The following is a 19,048-nucleotide window of genomic DNA, read 5'->3' on the forward strand; positions in this document are numbered from 1 at the left end:
CGATGCAGGGGACACGGGTTCGTGCCCCGGTCCGGGAAGATCCCACATGCCGCGGAGCGGCTGGGCCCGTGAGCCATGGCCGCTGAGCCTGCGTGTCCAGAGCCTGTGCTCCGCAACGGGAGAGGCCACAACAGTGAGGGGCCCGCGTACCACACACACACACACAAAAATTAGATTTGCTCAAGCTCATCTGTTTCTTGAACCAATTTTTAGTTTTTCAGGAGACCTGCTGAGGTGTTGTGCTTTATCCTCATAACCCTGAGGAAACCTGAGCAGATCTCAGTTCCTTGCAGCCTTAAGCTACCCCATTGTATCTTTCTTTCAGTTAAGTGACAGCCATAAAAGAAAAAGGAAACGTATTGCCTCACACAGTGGAACAATCTTGAAGTAATCAAGTGAAGTTTGGTCCAGCAGCTCAATTATATCACCAAGAACTTTTCTCATTGAATATCCCTTCGGCCATCTACAGTGTTGGCTTCATTTCCAAGTTTCAGATAGAAGTTTTCCTCTCCTGGTGGCAGCAATTTCAGCCCTTACAATTGTACGATCCAGTGCTTGGAGGAATAGGGAAGAAACTTCTGGTAGTTTCCACACATGTCTTGAGATTCACTCTCACTGAACCAACTCGTGAAATAGTCCCATCTGTGAACCAATCTCAAGGGCCAGGAGCATTGAAAGAGCTAATTGGTCAATGTTCCACAGCTGAAGTTAGAGGTGGGCTCAGCTTTTATGGAATTTCACGACTTCCCAAAGATACTGGGGGCTATGAAGAATGGGATAGCAGAAAATGAATGCTTGGAAGCAACACAGTATCTACATATGTCCACTACCTAGCCTAAATGGCTACCCAAATATATACCTCTTCTATTGGCTATTGAGCCCTAGTATTCCAACCTTAGAAAGTCCTTTGGTTAAGGCTTGGTCCTCTGCTAATGTGCAAGTATCCCTGTTACATAATACATTCAGACATAATCATCAATCATGGACAGGTTTAGATTTGTGAAAGGGAGAGAGCACTCAAAAGCATGAGAGGCTTCAATACCTAAAGAGGAGAAGAAACTACCAGAAGGAGAAGTGAAGAAGAGACTTAGGATGCTAATGAGAAATTGTGTCTCATTTTTAAAAGTGGATGCTTTTTTAATGGTCAAAATTATTTCCCAGTAACCACAATAAGGTTCCTCGCAGCTGCACTGGGCAGGCTGAGGATGCCCATTTGTCATCTCCAATCTGAGAACGGCCCTAGGAATTCACAGACCACTCTAGATACTTGAGTCATTTTTTATTAGACTCTGGTGGGCCATTCCAAAGAAGGAAGATGGGTTTGTCCCAGGACTTTTCTCTCTACTCAACTGAAATAAACGAGATCTGTAATCAGCCATCTTCTTCCTGCCTCCTAATAAAATACACAGACATACACATACTGTTAAAAGTATTCCATTCTCTCCTGGGTCAAAATCCATACAGAAAAGATGCTTCATGCAATAATCCTGGAGGCCCCCTAATGTGCCAGTTCAGAGTTATGAGCATTTTAATGAGGCATCAATAAGGTACATTTATCCCTAGTTCATGCCTACCCTGCTTCCCATTACTCTTCTCCCACCCTGAAAGGCCTAGGAACAATCTGGATCAAAGCAAGCTAATAGAACTCAAACTTGATAAGCTGATAAGCCAATAGGACACAAGACATAAATGTCGACTTATTCCTTTACTATAAAAATTTAAAAGTTGGTCCTACTGTATAGCACAGGGAACTCTATTCAATATCCTGTGATAAAACATAATGGCAAAGAATATGAAAAAGAGTGTGTATATATATATATATCTGAATCACTTTGCTGTACAGTAGAAACTAGCACCACATTGTAAATCAACTATACTTCAATAAAATAAATTTTTAAAAATTTAAAAGTTGAGATACCTTGAAAATAGAATAAGTAAAGAGTATGTTTTTAAAAACTAGGCAAACAGTTTGGGCTGTTGGCACATTATTATTATTATTATTTTTTATCTTTTGGTTGCATCAGGTCTTAGTTGCAGCTTGAGGGCTCCTTAGTTGTGGCTCGTGGGCTTCTTAGTCATGGCATGCAAACTCCTTGTCTTGGCATGCATGTGGGATCTAGTTCCCTGACCAGGGATCAAACTCCCGTCTCCCGCACTGGAAGGCAGATTTCCTAACCACTGCAACACCAGGGGAGTCCCTGGCACACTATTTTTGATTTAAAAATTTTAAAGTATAGGTTTCCATTGATTTACAATAAAGACAGACACCCTTATAGTTTGTTTAAATGTATATGTGTTTCAACAAATTAAATATCCACATGGAAAACAATGAACTTCAATTCATAGCTCCCACCATATACAAAAATTAACTCAAGATGGATCATAGACCTAATTATAAAATCTAAAATTATAAAATTTCTGGAAGAAAATATAGGATATTTTTGTGACTATTGTTTAGGCAAAGATTTCTTGAATGTGATACCAAAAGCACACTCCATAAAAGAACAAAATGAACGTCACCAAAATTAAAAATTTCTGCTCTTCAAAAGACACAGTTAAAGGAATAAACAGACAAACCACGGACTGGGAGAAAATATTTGCAAACCATATATATATGATAAAGAACTTATATTCACAATGTATAAAGAACTCACAATAACACATTTTTCAAATGGGCAAAAGAAGTGAACACTTTACCAAAGAAGATATACGGATGGCAAATAAGCTCATGAAAAGATACTCAACATCATTAGTCAATAGGAAAATGCAAATTAAGACCACGGTGAGATACCCCTTCACATTTATCAGAATGGCTAAAATTAAAGCCACTGACCATACCAAATGTTACTGAGGATGTGGAAGAATTAGAACATCACAGACTGCTAGTGGGAAAGTAAAATAGTACAAAACATTAGGGAAAATTTGGGAGTTTCTTATAAAGTCAAACGTATACCTACTATATAACATAGTTATTCCATTCTTATTTATTTATCCAAAGGAAATGAAAGGATGTGCCACACGAAGACTTTCCCACAAATGATTCATAGCAGCTTTATTTGTAATAGCTAAAAATAGAAACAACACAAAGGTCCATCCACAGGTAATAAATAAACACATGGTGATATACCAACATAACAGAATACTATTTAGCAATAAAAAGGGAGGAACTCTTGATACATGAGGCATAAGTACAATGAAAACAATTATGCTGAGCAAAATAAGCCAGGCCAAAAAAAGAGCATATAACGTATGAGATAATTTACGTAACATTATAGAAAACGGATACTAGTATAGTGACAGAAATTGGATCACTGGTTGTCTGGCAGTGGGAAGGGGTAGGGAGGACAGAAGGAGGGTTCACAGAGGGGCACAAAGAAGAAAATTTGGGGGGTTATGCCTTTGTTCTGCATCTTGACTGTGGTGAAAGGTATACACATGTTAAAACATCAAACCGTACACTTTAAATATGTGCAATTTACTGTATATCAATTGTACCTCAGTAATATATTAAATAAATAAATGAAATTTAAATATACATTTGTTGAAAATATCCAGCCATATTGTCATTTGACAATATTTGCTGAACCCTCCATGCACTGAGGCTATAAAAATAGGCATGAGTTGTAACTCCTATACTCTAAAGGCTTTGGAAGTTGTTGGAGAGTTCTAATTTTGGACTTGTGGAATGGAGTTGTTTGTGGGACATAATTACATAGATTTAGGATCTAGAAGTCTAGAGCCAAGGACAGAGCTGTGAGCTGAAGATAAAGATACTGGAGTTATCATTCGTACAGAGCAAATGAAATTACTTATATGGAGGAGGTCATCTAGAAATAGAGACTCAGGAGTGAAAATACTGAGGACAGAACACTGGGAGTACCAACATTTAAGAGGCAGGAAAAGGAAGATGCCCTAGTGTGAGACCGGAAAGAGACCATCCCAGAGCTTGAATGAGCTCAGAGTGATAACACAGGGGAGTAGAGTGTTTTCACAAGGAGGACAGTGTCAGATCACTCGAGGAGGCCAGGGAAGATAATGGGTAGACACTGTCAACTGATTCTGGCACATAGGAAGTCTCTAGTGACCTTGGTGGAGAGAGACACTTCGTGTGTCATTGCAGAGAAGAAGCCAGACACCAGTGCTCTAATATTCTCACCTTGCAGTTTGGTTATTATAAAGGAGGCAGAAAAGCAGCAGTTGGACATTTGAATCGTCCCTTCTCAGGATGTTACAGCACACTGGAGCACTGAAAAGATGACGTCTGTGTGTCTAGACTTCTAGCTTTTATTTCTCTGCTTTTTCTTTTCCCCAGATAAACACAGTCATACTCCTAATTTTGATCAGAATTCATGGCAGTCGTCACTTCATTATTGTTTTTCCCCTTCACTCAAACCCCTAGGTCACTTACTTCTTTCTAGCTCCATCTCTCCACTTCATGCTGCTAGAAACAGTGGTCCATGTCCATCGTTTCCACTTCCTCACACTCCCTCTGCTCGTCACCATCTTCAGGCATCCAGAAATTTGGTCCTGATATGTTGGGGGGGTGGGCAGGGAAAGGGGTGTACTGTCAGATCAGGGGTAGCCTAGAGAGTTTGGTCGCCAAGCTGTGAGAAGCTAAGTGTGGTTTGATTTTCCAGCCGAGAACTATACTGAAATGTCTGAGCTCTTCACAACCAATGCTCTTTACTCTTTAGTATAATGACCTACCTGTTCCCTTGCCCTGAGATGGCCCTTTTCTGCTAACAGCTGCAAGCACTTGATCGCTATCTGTAGACCATCTGTTCTGCTTGTGGCTTACTGGCTAAAGGGGATCCTTGGTGGAAGCCTTTCAGATTTGGATTTAAGTAGCTCTCTTTCAGAGAAGTTGACTTTGAGTACGCTTGTTATTTTAGGTTTTATCTTATGTCCTAGTCTCAGTAACTGTACTTCCTCCTTCTTCCTCACCTTGTACTAGAATTTTTGGAACAAAATCCCCACTCTGCTTCCTATTCCTTAGTAGCTGGCTTATTAGCTGGCTGTATCAGACAAGAATTTCAATCGGTACGGAAACACATCTGGTCTGAGGTGAGCGGATCCTCACCCTACTTATACTGCAGCATCTTCCCCCCTTCTCCTCCTTGTCCAATCAATCATCATCTCTGGGACATGCTCCTGCGTCCAAGCCTTTCATCCCCAGTTTGGTAACTAGATTTCTACCTTCCAGAATTTCTCCTCTTTGTGGCCTCCTTGGCTCAAAATCAGTTCTGGCTATAAGTCTTCAGTCTTGGACTTCATCTTAGAAAATCTGATTTCTTGACTTTCTCCTTCACCTGCCCTGTCAGACACTCATTCTCATTAGTAGCATCTCCTGGCTCCATCCTGAGACTACTCATAAACAAGTTAGTTTATCTCCAGGGATTCGATGGAGCAAGCTTATGTTGGCTTGATAGAGCCAACTGTAAAATATAAATATATAGTAAGATAAAATAAACATAAATATATAATGTTGTCAAACTGTTGGTACCTTGAAATTGGCCATGGTAGGAGTATTTGTAATATGGAAATCGGCAAATGCTACAACTGGGGCCTTTTCCCCTTCTTAAAGGTGGTTTACCAGCACACCAGTGCTTGTTTCTCCCCATAATTGCCCCTGCAGAATTGCGCACGCAGTGGACAGCTCTAATTCCAGATCCGCCAGATTTCAGTCTACCTTAGCCTCCAGCTGCAGAGAACCCTTTCATACCCACCTACATCCAGGGATTTGACATTTTGTTTCCTACTTTAAAACATTCACTTTTAACATTTAATAATGGAATACATATTTTGAAAATACCTTCGGGACTTTAACTAGACGTATCCAAAACTACTGACCACACTATTTGAGAATGCTAATGGAGTACATCTGTGTCTTCAGAATAGATTTAATCACATGAAGCAGTCATTCGTGGGGGGGAACCTACCTACTCTGATGTTTCAGTATAGGGAATTCGTGTGTCAGTATCATAGATGACTCATCACAGAATATTAACTTCTGTGAACTTCATAGTGGAAGAAAGAGGACCAGTTAATTATTATAGTTATTTCAGAAAGGCTGGTACAGACTGTGCGGTGATGAAACTGCATGAGCCAACCAAAACATCAAGTTGTTTGCCTTTGACAAGATTCTTCTAAGATCATGCTGTTAGTTCATATTGATCTGGAGTTCTGTTACATATTTCTTCCATTAATAGCAATGAAAAATAAATTATTACTTATCATTGCAGTATTGTAGTAAATAAAACCATTCAAAACACGGAAGGAAAACAATAATAAAAAGGATGTTGAAAGGCTGGGGACCACTACACCATGACTTTTTAAAGAGCATGCCAATTTTTTATTTTAAAAAAGCTAATATTTAGTTACTATAAACACAGAGAGGTTGCTAGTTTAGTGACTAGACACACAGGCTCTGGAGACAGACTGCCTGGATTTGTATTGGGGCTTTGTCACTTACTATATGATGTGGGGCAAGTTACTTAATATCTTTGTGCCTCAAGTTTCTCACCCGTAAAATGGAAATAAAAGCACCTACCTCACGTGATCGTCGTGAAACCAAAATGAAATAGCACATAAGGTGCTTAGAATGGTGTCTGACATGTAATTAATTAATTAATTACAATTAATTAATTAATATTTGCTCCGTGTTCATTATTTATGCTATTTCTGGAGTGCTTACAATGTGCCTGGAGCTGTACTACATGCTTCATATTCAATCTCCTATAACCCTCTGAGGTAAAAATTAAACCCATTTTATGAGTAAGGAAACAGACTCTCAACGAAATGATGTAGCTTTTCCAAGGTCTCATGGCCAGTAAGTGAAAGAGCTTGGCTTGATGTATTTTAGGAGTTTTCATTGAAATGGTAGAAAGATGTAAAACCACAGCTGGTATTGGATTCCAAGCCACCCGGATATTTAGTATTCTATTGGGAAATGCTTCCTTCATAGTCAACCAAACCCTTGCATGCTGTGGCATAAACTATGCTGGTTCTGTCTTCAGCAGAGACAGGAACGTTCATCAACATCCCTGTGCTTCCACTTGAAGACTGTTGCTAAGTTGCCCTTCTGACTTGGTTCTGTGTTCTCTTGGTTTTAAAAACACACAACTCCCATAGGCCTTCCTCATGAACTCTATTTATTAACCACAGAATAATCTCCACAGAAGTATTTCCATTTTCTCTAACTGTAATTTTTAACTTAGACTTTAAATCTGAAGTTCATTATTAATGTAAGTAGGGCACAGTATCCTTTGGCTGAACTTGCTTCACTCATGAAGTAGCTGCATGTAAGGACTCCCCCATTTTGGACTTCCTTATTCCACCATCCCATCTAGAAGCTTCTATCCACAATGTGCCACAATATACTTAATAAGGATTTTTAAATGTTTCAAGTTTTCATGCCACTTTGTTTCACAGGGCTGAGTCTAGATTCACTTATATTTAGTTGTGCAATCAGGAAGACGAATGGCAGTGTGGACCGGCACTCTTTACAAGATAGATGTTGTTATCCATTCAATCACCTTGTCTGGGTCAGGCACGGTGCTAGACACAGGAACAAAAGACACAGTCCCTGCTCACAGCTAGTGCTGAAGTCTCATCAGGGAGATAAATGCCCAATTACCTCATTATTACATTAGAGAAATGCACAGGAATCAACAGGAACCCAGGGAAAAGGGCAGGAAGACAGCATGGAATGCAGAGGTGCGGGGTCTGATAAAAAAATCCTGGGTAACTAGTCAGAGAGCCAGGCTCTGACCCCACTTTTACTATTAACTTCATTATTATGCCATCAGTTGTTGTTGAATTGTCCTTGCTTCCCTGCCCTGAAAAAATAAAAAAAAGAAAGAAAAAAGATATGTTGGGGTCCTAAGCCCCAGTAGCTCAGAATGTGATCTCATTTGGAGATAGGGTCTTTAATATGAGGTCAGTAGGGTAAGCCCTAACCCAATATGGTTGGTGTCCTTATAAAAAGGGGAAATTTGGACATAAAGACAGATGCATATGGAGGGAAGCCAATGTGAAGAGACACAGGGAGAAGTCAGCCATCTATAAGCCAAGGAGAAAGGCCTGGAACAGATCCTTCCCTCACAGCCCTCGGAGGAATCAACGCAGCTGACACCATGATTTCGGACTCTTAGCCTCTGGAGTGTGAGACAATAAATTCCTGCTGTAAGCCACCCACCTCGTCTGTGGTACTTTGTTATGGCAGTCCTAGCAAACTAATGCACCATTTCCTTGTTACCAGCATACCCCCATGTCTCAGGTTCCACACCAGGCAAGGCCAGTCCCACATGTGTGAAGATCTGGGCAAAAGTGCTCAGAGTACAACCAACAAGAAAAATGCCTGAATCTGCCTTTGGCTCATTCCTATGCTGTGACCCAGAGGAATCGCGAGATTTCTTTAAATAGTGGGTTTGGGTTTACAACAAGTTTCCTTTGTCCTCTCTGGTGTGGTATCCAAAAGCGGCACCGGTGGGCTTTTGTTTATAAGGTAAGTAATATACAATAATGTGGGGAATTTTAGTGTACAAGCTATATCCAAGAGATAAAATAAAACTTTCTTTTAAGTAACACATCAACAAGGCATTACTTAAAATAAATGGTTAATAAACGTACAAGATGTTCCATCTCACTACTAATCAGACTTGTGACAAAACTACTCTTGGTCAACAGAAAATGCTAATACACATCAGAGAACGAATGAATGAAGGCATCCTGAATTAGTGACAGTGTGTACACCTATAACACACACTGGGGCCACTTGTCTTCCTGCTGGCACAACTAAGGTTGAATGAACCTCAAATTATCTTCCTAGAATACACAGTGACATGTAACCTTTAAAACCAAAAAAAAAAAAAGAACCCCTTCTATTAGGTATATATTCATTTCAGCTCCTGAGAAGAGAAGATTTTTAAAAAAATCTGAAGAAGTGAAAAGATAACCTAATATTTAGCACCTGTATAGACTAAGAAAGTTCAGCCAAGGGACATCATTTGTTTTTTGTGTTTCCAACATGTTTTGCCCTCAGGCCGGCAAGGTTATCCTTTCTCTTCTCACCCCAAGTTTTCCTCTTTCCTGGAAAATTTCCAAGCAGAACCCCTGGTTCCAGATCATAGCCACTCAATCTGCTGCCATTGGAACGCCACGGGAGTGACTCATGCCTTTGGATTTGCCTCAGCAGGTCTTCAACAAGTCTTTGTTCCTCTGCCCATCCATCTCTCAACCTCTCGGCGTTGGCCAGGGTCCACAATGGGCTTTTCTTTCAGTCTCTCTTGACTTCTGTCCTTGTACCTTTTAAAGAAATTGTAATTATAAAAATTATATACAAAGGGAAAAAGAGAAGTGTACAAAGTTAAAAATGGAAAAGCCCTACCCCAGCGGCTACCAATGTCAACAGTGTGCCTATCCTTTAAGATACGTAGATTTCCACCCTCCTTGCCCTCTTTTTAGAGCACGTACTGTACATATTGTTCTGACTTGCTCTCATCACGCAAAAATATATCATGAACACAATTCCATGTCAACACATGCATAGCTCCCTGGTTTTCAACAGTTATTTACTATTACACAGTGTACATACACTCCATTTTTTTTAACAATTCCTCTATTCATAAATGTTGAGGTGGAGTCTAACTTTTTTCCTCCTGCAAATAATACTATAATATTTGTATTATATGTATATAGACATACATGTAAATATATTTCTGCACACTTAGTATTTCTGTAGGAGAGACTACTTGTAGTGGAAATGCATGGTCAAAATATATATGCATTTTTAATATTTACAGATAATACAAATTGCTTTCCAGAAATGTTTATCAATTCATACTATAGTCAGTAGAGTATGAAAGTTGTTATGTTTTTATACACACTCACAAACACCTTATATTAAAACACTTCTTTGCTAATCTCATAAGTAAAAAATGCTGTCTTGTTCTTATTTACACTCTGATCATTGATGAGGTTGAATATGTTTCTATATGCTTATTGGCACATATTCCTTCTTTTGAAAAATTACCTCTTCATATCCTGTGTTCGTTTTCTTATTTTGCTGGTTCTCTTTTTTGTATTGATTTCTAGAAGCTATTTGTTATTTTGCATATTAACTCTTTCCTATTGTGTATATATGTTGCGTATAGTTTCTCCCATTAGTTAATATTGTTTATGGTTCCTGTCACTGTATAGAAATGTTTGGGTAGTTTATTTGTTTTGTAGTCAAATCTGTTTAATCTTTTCTGTTATAGTTTCTGGGGGTTTTATCATGATATTTCTAACTAGTTTTATTAAGATAACCAATACTGTAAAAGAGTTTCCTACATTTTCTTTTAGTATTTTATAGTTTTCTTTGTTTAGATTATTAAGCCATCTGGAATTTTTTCTGGAATCTGGAATAAGATAGCATATTAGTTATGCTTAACTCATCAGAAGGCTGCTTTTTTCACTCAGATAACATTTCAATGTCTGTGTTCAGCAAGTAAATACCATAGAGTGACTCAGAGATTCAGGCTCCCTCCATCCTGTGTTTCTACCCTCCTCTAGGTAAGGAGTCAGCAAATTACCACCCCCAGGACACGTAGACCCACTGCCTGTTTTTGTAAATAAAGCGTTATTGGAACACAACCATGTCCATTTGTTTACAAAGTGCTTATGACTACTTTAAAACAGCAGATAGTTATGACAGAGACCTCATGATCCACAAAACCTAAAATATTCACCATATGGCCCTTTATAGAAAAAGTTTGCTGACTCCTACTCTGGAGTCTCAGAACCCTTCGTTTCCATATGGCAGATGGAGACTGAGAGATCATGCAGGAGGTTTTCCACGGTTGGGGCTGGAGGTGGAGCACAAAACTTTCATCTACATTACACTGGGCGCAGTTCAGTCACATGGCCTCACCTCACTACACAGGAGGTTGAGAAATGTGAATTAGTTGTGCACCAGGGAGAAAAGAGAAACAGAGTTGTGGAATTATTAGCCATTCTCTGCCACAGTATGCCCTGCAATTATTTGTTTCTTTTTCCCTCCCTACTTGTAATCAGAATAGGCTAGATTATACTGCAGAAACAAACAACCCCTAAATCTCAGTGGTTTAAAACAACAAGGTTTATTTCTCACTCATACTCCTGTCCAGGAAGAGAAGGTCAGCAGGGGTGGCATTGCTCTTTATCATCATGCACTGCAGTCCAACGGAGCAGCTACCACCAGGCACCTTGCTGATTGTAGTGCTACAGGGGAAAATAGAACACACACTAGCTGTTAACTTCTGCCCAGAGCTGATTTCATTGGCTGCAGCAAGTTGCAGAGCTACCCTGTACTTCAGTATGCTGGGGACACACAAACCTACCATATGCTTTGAAGAAAGCAGAGCTGGAATATTTGTAAACAGCTCTAATGAACACCACACTCACACACACAGAACACATTCAACTCCTCCCAAAGGGAGATCCCTCAGATTGTACCCAGTCCCTGCACCTAGTCAAAGTCAAGGATCTCTAGATGAAAGGCCTTCCAGTAGGTCTGGATAGCGGCCTGGAGCCCAGCGGTCAGTGGTCTGGAGCCTAGCAACTAAAAATCACTCTCTGTCTCCATACTTACTCGGATGCCAAAATTCTGATAAAGACAATTGACCATGGCCTAAAACTGGCTTCTGGGATCTGAGCTGCTTCCATGAATGTGAACCCTGCTCTGAATGGCCATGGCTAGAGAATCAGGACAATCTAGGAGATGGAAAATAGGAAATATGGCATTTTGCTGAAATCTTTCAAGGAAAAGGTCAGCCTCATTGCAGGATATGCATTTTTCCCCCACGCTTACAATTATGCACATCAGATAAGGGGTGTAAGTGACAATATGGAGGAAAGCAGCAGACACAGATTAAAAATACCTATATGGAAATATTATAATATACAAACTAACATACTCTGTTCATCTCTCAGAAAATGTCTACTCTTTTTTTTTTTTTTTTTTCTTTGGTACACGGGCCTCTCACTGTTGTGGCCTCTCCTGTTGCGGAGCACAGGCTCCGGACGCGCAGGCTCAGCGGCCATGGTTAACGGGCCCAGCCGCTCCGCGACATGTGGGATCCTCCGGGACCGGGGCACAAACCCGTGTCCCCTGCATCGGCAGGCGGACTCCCAACCACTGTGCCACCAGGGAAGCCCAGAAAATGTCTACTCTTAACGATTCTTGTTTGTTTGCTGAAGAAAAGACTTTCACTTTTCCATTTAGCTTAGAAAATAGTAAAATGAGATTCACAGATTATAATCATAGAGAATCATTTTGAAAAAGAGTCATGTTAGCATTATACAGATAACCTTCTGATCAAAATTTCAAATAACGTAATTTTTCAAATAAATTCTCAATATCTGGTGTCAGCACCAATACATATCTTTTTCATATTTTATTTCTTTGGATTTTTATATCTCCACGTAATTATAGGAATGTAATTCATATATTTTAAAAATCACTTATGCTTGACTCATCAAAATACTGCTTTGTTAGTTATTTGATGTCCAAGAAATTTTCAAATGCTTATTGAATAAACCCTCTCTCCGAGAAAGTTTTCACTTTTTTTTTCCTAAGAGTAGATTAATTTGAACAGCAAAAGGTTTAAGTTTTATTTGAAACTCACTGTGTATAAACTTTTAAAAGTCTGATTTCTTTTGCTAGGTCCCTTAATAACCCTTGAAAGTTGTAATTATTTTCTTTAGTTACTTTATAATTGTCTTTTCATGGACTAGGCGTCCACTCCATTCCCAGTAGAAAATTAGTTTTAGTCTAGTTTGTGGTACAGTGGCTACTACTATACACCCATTTTCCATTTATTTATTTTTCATCAAATTCAATGCTTTAATATTTTCACTCTCCATATACACACCAGTTATTCTTGTGGTTACTACCTACTTACTGGGAAATAGCCCTTAAAGGTAAAAGGCCATGTATGGGCTTCTGAAAACCCTTTCTTCCCTCTGGTCATATTCAGGTCTTGAAGGCTTTCTTCTTTCAGACTTTACTAAACAAATTAGATTTGGAGTCCTAGGAAGTAATGAAGTGGTAGAAGAAAGGAATGAAGACTGAGTTCAATGTTCTTTCCAAAGCCCTTCCTAGGAAAACAATAATTTATTACTCATTTTGGAATTCTAATTATGAGGAGAAACTCCCCAAAACTTAAGTGAATTATTTTGCCAGAGGACCTAAAAAGTGCATCAAATTCCAAGTCAAATTGTTACAAGTTACCTTTCCGTCTTAATTCAATAAGCAATATGATGTTTATCCTTTATATTTACATGTAATATGGCTTCTAGAAGCAGGTTTTCCTTTCTGTAGCATAGGGGGGCCAGATTGTGTAGGTTCAAACCCTCCCTCTAACATTTCTCCTCTCCATGCCTCAGTTTCTTTATAAAAAAAGTTCAAAAATACTACCTACCTGATTGAACTGTTTGAAGGATTAAACAAGTTAATACTGGACTTCCCTGGTGGCGCAGTGGTTGGGAGTCCGCCTGCCGATGCAGGGGACACGGGTTCATGCCCCGGTCCGGGAAGATCCCACATGCCGCGGAGCGGCTGGGCCCGTGGGCCATGGCCACTGAGCCTGCGCGTCCGGAGCCTGTGCTCCGCAACGGGAGAGGCCACAGCGGTGAGAGGCCCGTGTACCGCAAAAAAACAAAAAAAAAAAACCAAAAAAAACAAGTTAATACTTATAAAGCACTTACAAATATTTTTAAATAAATTATATGATCCATACACCCATCCAGTGCAACAAGAACCGCCACCACAAGTCACAAAAGAAAATAGGTTCCTTGGCTTTCGGCTCCTTTATCCCTTATTAGGGCTGTGCTTTGTCCACAGGGGCACACTATGTTAGAACATTTGAACTTTACCAGAAAGGTGTTTGTATCTAATTTCAAATTATGAATTCCTAAACATCGGATCATATACCATTCTGCTGTACACTCAGGGGCCCCTTAGAGTTTGGAGCGCGAGAGGCGTTAAGTAACTCCGGCCTGCGTATTTGCAAGGGGCTTTGACATCCAAGGAGCCGCTGAGAATCGGTTATTGGTATTGAGAAAAAGGGAGGTTAAGTCACCCTGAAAAAACAAAACAAAACAAAACTGGAGAGATGCCTGCATTTCACTCTACTGCCTCTGGAAGAGGTGTGTTATCTAAAGTGCTTCCATCATGAATAATGATTGAGAAACTGCCTTTACTCTCCCGACTACTGTACTCCCAGGCAGAAATCCATGGGCTGGTGCCCACGGTGTCTATCTGGAACTTCGTTATCACGCACGTTTAGAGCAACCCGTCCTCCAGCCTGAAAGGCAGCGAAAGGGAGGAGCCGGAATACTCCCGGTTAGCCGCGTTTCTAAGGTCAGACCCAACCAAACCCAGTACCGCGTCTGGTTCTTCAGGTCATTTCGGAATCGGCTACCTTTGTTTACATTTTGAGCTTGGCTCAGCACCAGAAAGCATCAGTGCTTTCTAAAAATAAAAGCATCTTGCATTTGTAGACGGTGCTGGGGGGAGCAAAGTTCATTCTCCTGGGTACGGGAGGATGTCTCTCCTGCAACACGTGCGGGGTGTGGCAAAACCTTTGAATAACAGTGGCAGTTTAAGTGAGGCGGGGGTTTGGGGAAAGGCGAGGAGGTTGGTGTGGGGCAGGCAAAGCGCGGAAGCTGTACGGGGATTCTTCTAGAAAGTGGGGTGGGAAAGGAGCTAGGGAGGGCGTGTGGAGGGAAGGGATCTGTGTCAGAACGTGCGTGTGAGCGGATACAAAACCCGAGAGAGGCGTGAGCAGCGCTGTGTGTGCGAGCGGGAGCGAGGGGCGCCGGCTCGGGGTGTGTGCGCCTGGGTGAGTGACACCGAGGGGCGGGCTGGCCGGCCGGCCGGCGGGCGGGGGCAGCCTACGAGGGGCGGGAGTGTCCCTGCGTGGAGCGGGCCGACCCGGAGTTGTGTCAGTGAAGGAATCTAGCCCGGGGGCCGAACCGGCTGCGCCCTCCGCCGCGAGCGCCGGCTGCGCGGGGCGAGCTCCGGACGGCGCGCGGCCCAGGCAGCGGCTCCTGCTCCGCCCGCCCTCCGCGCCGCAGGGGCCGCCACCGCCGCCGCGCCTCCACCGGCGACCGCGCCCCCGATCCCCGTTCCCCGGCCCGGGACGGAGCGGACGGCGCTTGGCACAGAGGTAAGCCCGGGATCCCCGGCCGCCGCCGCCGCCCGGGACCCTCTCCCCGCCAGCCCGCCGGGCCCGGGCCGGGACGCGGGGCTCGGGCGGACGCGGCGGGGCCTGCGCGGCCGGGACGGTGGCTGAGCCTGGGCCGCGCCATCCGCAGCCTGGGCCGCCCAGCCCCAGCCGCCTCCCGGGGCGCTGGGTGTGGCCCCCCGCTCGGCGCCGAAGCGGGCTGGCCGAGCGGACCGGACGCGGAGGTCGCCGTCCTTCCTTTCTCGGGCCGGCACGGGCGAGCTAGCCGGCTGGCGGGAGGAGGCGCCGGGTGCGGCGCAATTCGCGCGCCCGGGGCGAGCGTGTGGCCGCCGCGCTCCGACGTGGACCCGCCCGCCCCGGATCTGAATCGGCCGCGGTCCCTCGCCTGCCCTCCCCCGCGCTAGAGTCCCCTTCCACCCGCCCGGCGGACGGAGACCCACCCCCTCCCGCTCCGAGCCGCCTCCGCCGGCAGCGTCTCGCCCTTGATCGCCGCCCGGCCCGGGGGCCGCGGGTCCGGGGAAACCCGCGCCCCTTGGGCGCCAGGCGGGAGTAGGATGCGGCGACCCCCGGTGCCGGCAAAGTCGCCGCAGTTGCCCGCGGCGTGACAGGAGTAGATGCCGAGCGACCCGGCCGCGGGACGAAGCGGTCGCGCTGCCGCGTCTGAGCGGGCGGACCCGGAGTCGGCCGACAGCGGCCCAAGCCCAAGACAGCGGTGGCTCCGGAGATGCGAGAGGGTCTTCCCGCTCTCCCTACATGCTCGACTTTTCCGAGTCTTGGAAGATCGGCCCCGCTCTCTCCCACTCTGTTCGGCGGTTAATACTTACTGCAGACGTAGGAGGTGAAGGGCTGAGACTTTACCTGGACGGGGATGCGACTGAAACCTCCCATCTTCTCAACTGGAGGTTTCCACCTCTTGGGGGTTTGGTGTGTGTGTTTGTGAACTTCCTGAGCCTTCAATTCCCAGCAGTCCAGGTTTTAGCAGATGCCAAGGTTTTGGAGACCTGACATGTAAAGATTCTTTCTGTGCAGCATTTTCCTTTGAGTGTATTACAGAATCTGTAGGTTGAGAGCTAGTGAAAAACCTTGAACTTCAAACACAGTCTCTTTCTTTACATAAAATATTATGTGTAATATTTTTCACTTATTTACATTTAAAGAAATATTATATTGAAAACTTTTACCAATCGTCTTGCAAGTAAGAAAAAAAAACGACTCTGAAATTTTAGAACCTATGCAGAGGAAGAAGCTTTATGCCAGTATTTAAAAGAGTAAGGTCGTGTAACCTTTATGACCGGTTTAGTTTGTCTTCAAGGAACGATTCATTGCCATTATGATTGATTTTGTTTTCTAGAGATAAAGCAGATGTGCAATATGGCAGGGAAAAGAAGGGACAGGAAGTCAGAAATTGCTTCATTCTGGAAAAGAAAGAAAAGAATATTCAAGTAACAAATACAGTGACTTTGAAAGATACTCTGAAAGTGAAGTCTACAGTTGCCTTCTGGATAAAGTATTTGATTGGCCTTATCAAATTGTATCAACCAGAAAGCAGTGTGTTGTATGGGTGGGGGCAGTTTTTATCAAGTAATTGTAGTGGTTTTTTTTTTTAATTATAGTGTTTTTTAAAAAATCTGTGTATGAAAATATTTGTTGGAGCTCTAAGTGGGGAAAAATCAACTTTGGGAATGATTTTCTATTTGGACAAGGCAAATACTGCTGCAGTCTCTAATTAGAGTTTTGGATTAAACTCAAGCTTTGTTAAAATCTAGTTTATGGGGCAGCAGAACAAAAAATATGTCCGATTCTTTGTGTGGCTTTAAACACACACACACACACACACACACACACACACACACACACACACGACTAGCTCCAAAGGATAATTTGCATAAAAATACAATCACTTGAATGCAGGGAATATTTCAGAGGATAGTAAAAAAACCTCAACATCTGGGGAAGGAGTATATTAATTGGAAATTTTCTTTCTTTCTTTAATCCTTGCCTCTGAAAATATTAAATAGTTTTTCTAGGAATCAACTTAGTTTAAAGTACTTAGGCAAAATGATCAAGACTCCTTTTGTATTCGTTTTGTTTTAGGGAGCCCCATAATGAAAGCCTTCAATTGACTGTTTCTGTGCTTGCACTGATTTTCAAGTGGCCTTTGTGGGGATAGGTGTCTGTGGGCTTGTGAGGCTGCTTGGCCAACCGCTGTAATGATCAGGAAAAGAAAATGCTTAGGCCACACCATTTCAGTCTTTGATGCGCTGCCAATAGGAAGCGTCTCAAAGACCTGCTTTGCCGTGCAAATGGAAATACTTTCCATCAGAAGTTAAGCTTCAGAAACGTTTCATTTTTGGTTCTAAGTTTTATCAGTTTCTCAGCCTCTGATCGTAGAGTTGTGCTGTTGTCATCAGTGAACATTCATTTATGGCTTTTGTGTTGAAGGCACCTAGGTGGTCTTCATCCTGTTTACCTTTACACAGCTTTAATCAGTGTCTCATGAGGCAGGACAAGAACTTTTGGTTACAGTTTGATAAATGGAAGAAGTCGAGGTTGCTCACGGTAAGATCTAAGCTGCTACCACCTGTCTCGCCATATGATTAGAGTGGAGTGGGTTTTGGATTAGACAGATACTGCTTACTCACTGCTCCCTTGTGCTTCTTTCCCAGGCATCTTCTGTAGACCCTTTACTGTTATTTGACTGTGATAATTGAATCAGATGGCTGTTATAGTTTTTGTACACAGAACAGTTGCTTTCACAAGCATGACATAGGACATGAGGGCAGATACATAATATGGGCAGATTTAAGTGATGGAGTCTGTTTATTGATCTCTGAATGATCGTGCATAATTCAGCCAATCAATTCATTCCATCACTGTTCTGTCTTAGAGTGTAATCACACAATTGAAATGTGATTTTCACGATACAAACAGTTAAAAACCCAGTACACATAATTCTAGAAGAAAAACAAACCTTTCTTTTTTCTTCCATTTTCTTGAAGTAGTCTGCTATGAAGGTGTTATTTCCTTGACACATCAAAATGGCTAATTTGGAGTTCTGATGCTTGTTATGTAAATAGGCCATATGTTGAATTTCTATAGAAGTTTATTCGTTCAGTGTTGTGATAATGGATAGGATCCCCTAAGTACCATAGCTAAGAAAAATAGTCTGTGAGGATGCATTTCTCTCTACTATTTATATCCTTCCCATTATTTTTGTTTAACAGCTAGAGTTCTTATTTTCTAATAAAAATATTCTTAAATGTGATGGTGTTATTTACCCTTATACATACAAATCTTTCTCTCTAGTCCTGACACAAACTCTATTCTCATTTATGCACCTGTTTAATAGTTTTCATGGTTGATGTCCTGTTGTTAGGCCAACGGCTGCATGCCTATCAACTTTTTATATCCTCTGCTAAACCTCTTCCTTTCACACTGTAAAGACTTTTCTTTTCTTCATACTGTTAGCGTTCTCTTCATCACCCAGACTGGAGACCTAGGAACCATCCCTGACTCTTCTCTCTCTCGTTCATTCCAGTAGTAAAATCGGGCACCAAGTCCTGTTATCTCTTCCTTTGTAAGAGTTTTTCCGAGCCAGCTCCCACATTTCCTTGGCATTCCTCACTCCCCACACCCCGATAGCCCAGGCCCCCGGCCATCCCTATTCTAGGATGATTGTAATCTGCTACATACCGTCTCTCTGTAATTGAGTTCTCCCCATGCTTCGCACTTCATCATATCAACCTTCCTAAAGCCTCTTCTCCTTAGAATTCTTATCCAAGGATTGTCTCACAGGAAGTCTGAGTTGAACTCAGATTTGTCTGATTCCAAAGCTAGTG

The 19,048-nt window shown here is 42.4% G+C and overlaps 2 protein-coding genes across 6 annotated transcripts in view; one reads left to right on the forward strand and one right to left on the reverse strand.

Moving 5' to 3' along the window:
* Positions 1-7,130: 7,130 nt before the first annotated feature.
* On the reverse strand, positions 7,131-16,097 carry LOC117201772 (translation initiation factor IF-2-like). The gene is made up of 6 exons (XM_049712189.1): positions 16,068-16,097; positions 15,667-16,011; positions 13,443-15,470; positions 12,924-13,051; positions 11,132-11,241; positions 7,131-9,306 (listed from the first exon to the last, which is right to left on the reverse strand). The coding sequence occupies exons 1-3, from the start codon at positions 16,095-16,097 to the stop codon at positions 14,625-14,627; spliced, it is 1,221 nt and encodes a 406-aa protein (XP_049568146.1). The 3' UTR covers positions 7,131-9,306; positions 11,132-11,241; positions 12,924-13,051; positions 13,443-14,624.
* SPATS2L (spermatogenesis associated serine rich 2 like) overlaps positions 14,265-19,048 on the forward strand; it is a 169,361-nt gene continuing 164,577 nt past the window's right edge. For 2 of the 5 annotated variants that reach the window (XM_012532319.3, XM_004262878.4), the window contains exon 1: positions 15,051-15,191. The gene's annotated coding sequence lies outside the window, so the exon portion shown is untranslated. Of the gene's footprint in view, positions 14,384-14,731; positions 14,865-15,050; positions 15,192-19,048 lie in introns of those variants that run through there. The other 3 variants (XM_033430425.2, XM_049712313.1, XM_004262877.3) reach the window with 3 other exon arrangements.

Source organism: Orcinus orca, chromosome 7, assembly GCF_937001465.1.
Source record: "Orcinus orca chromosome 7, mOrcOrc1.1, whole genome shotgun sequence".
Classification (NCBI taxonomy): Eukaryota; Metazoa; Chordata; class Mammalia; order Artiodactyla; family Delphinidae; genus Orcinus; species Orcinus orca.

Bases quoted from the DNA above. Each gene is read 5' to 3' on its own strand.
- LOC117201772 (XM_049712189.1), bottom strand. From the start codon at position 16,097: ATGGGAGGTTTCAGTCGCATCCCCGTCCAG. The intron at 16,012-16,067 runs GTAAAGTCTCAG...ACCGCCGAACAG, and splicing joins TCAGTCGCATCCCCGTCCAG to AGTGGGAGAGAGCGGGGCCG. The intron at 15,471-15,666 runs GCTCGGAGCGGG...CCAGCCGGCTAG, and splicing joins AGACGCTGCCGGCGGAGGCG to CTCGCCCGTGCCGGCCCGAG.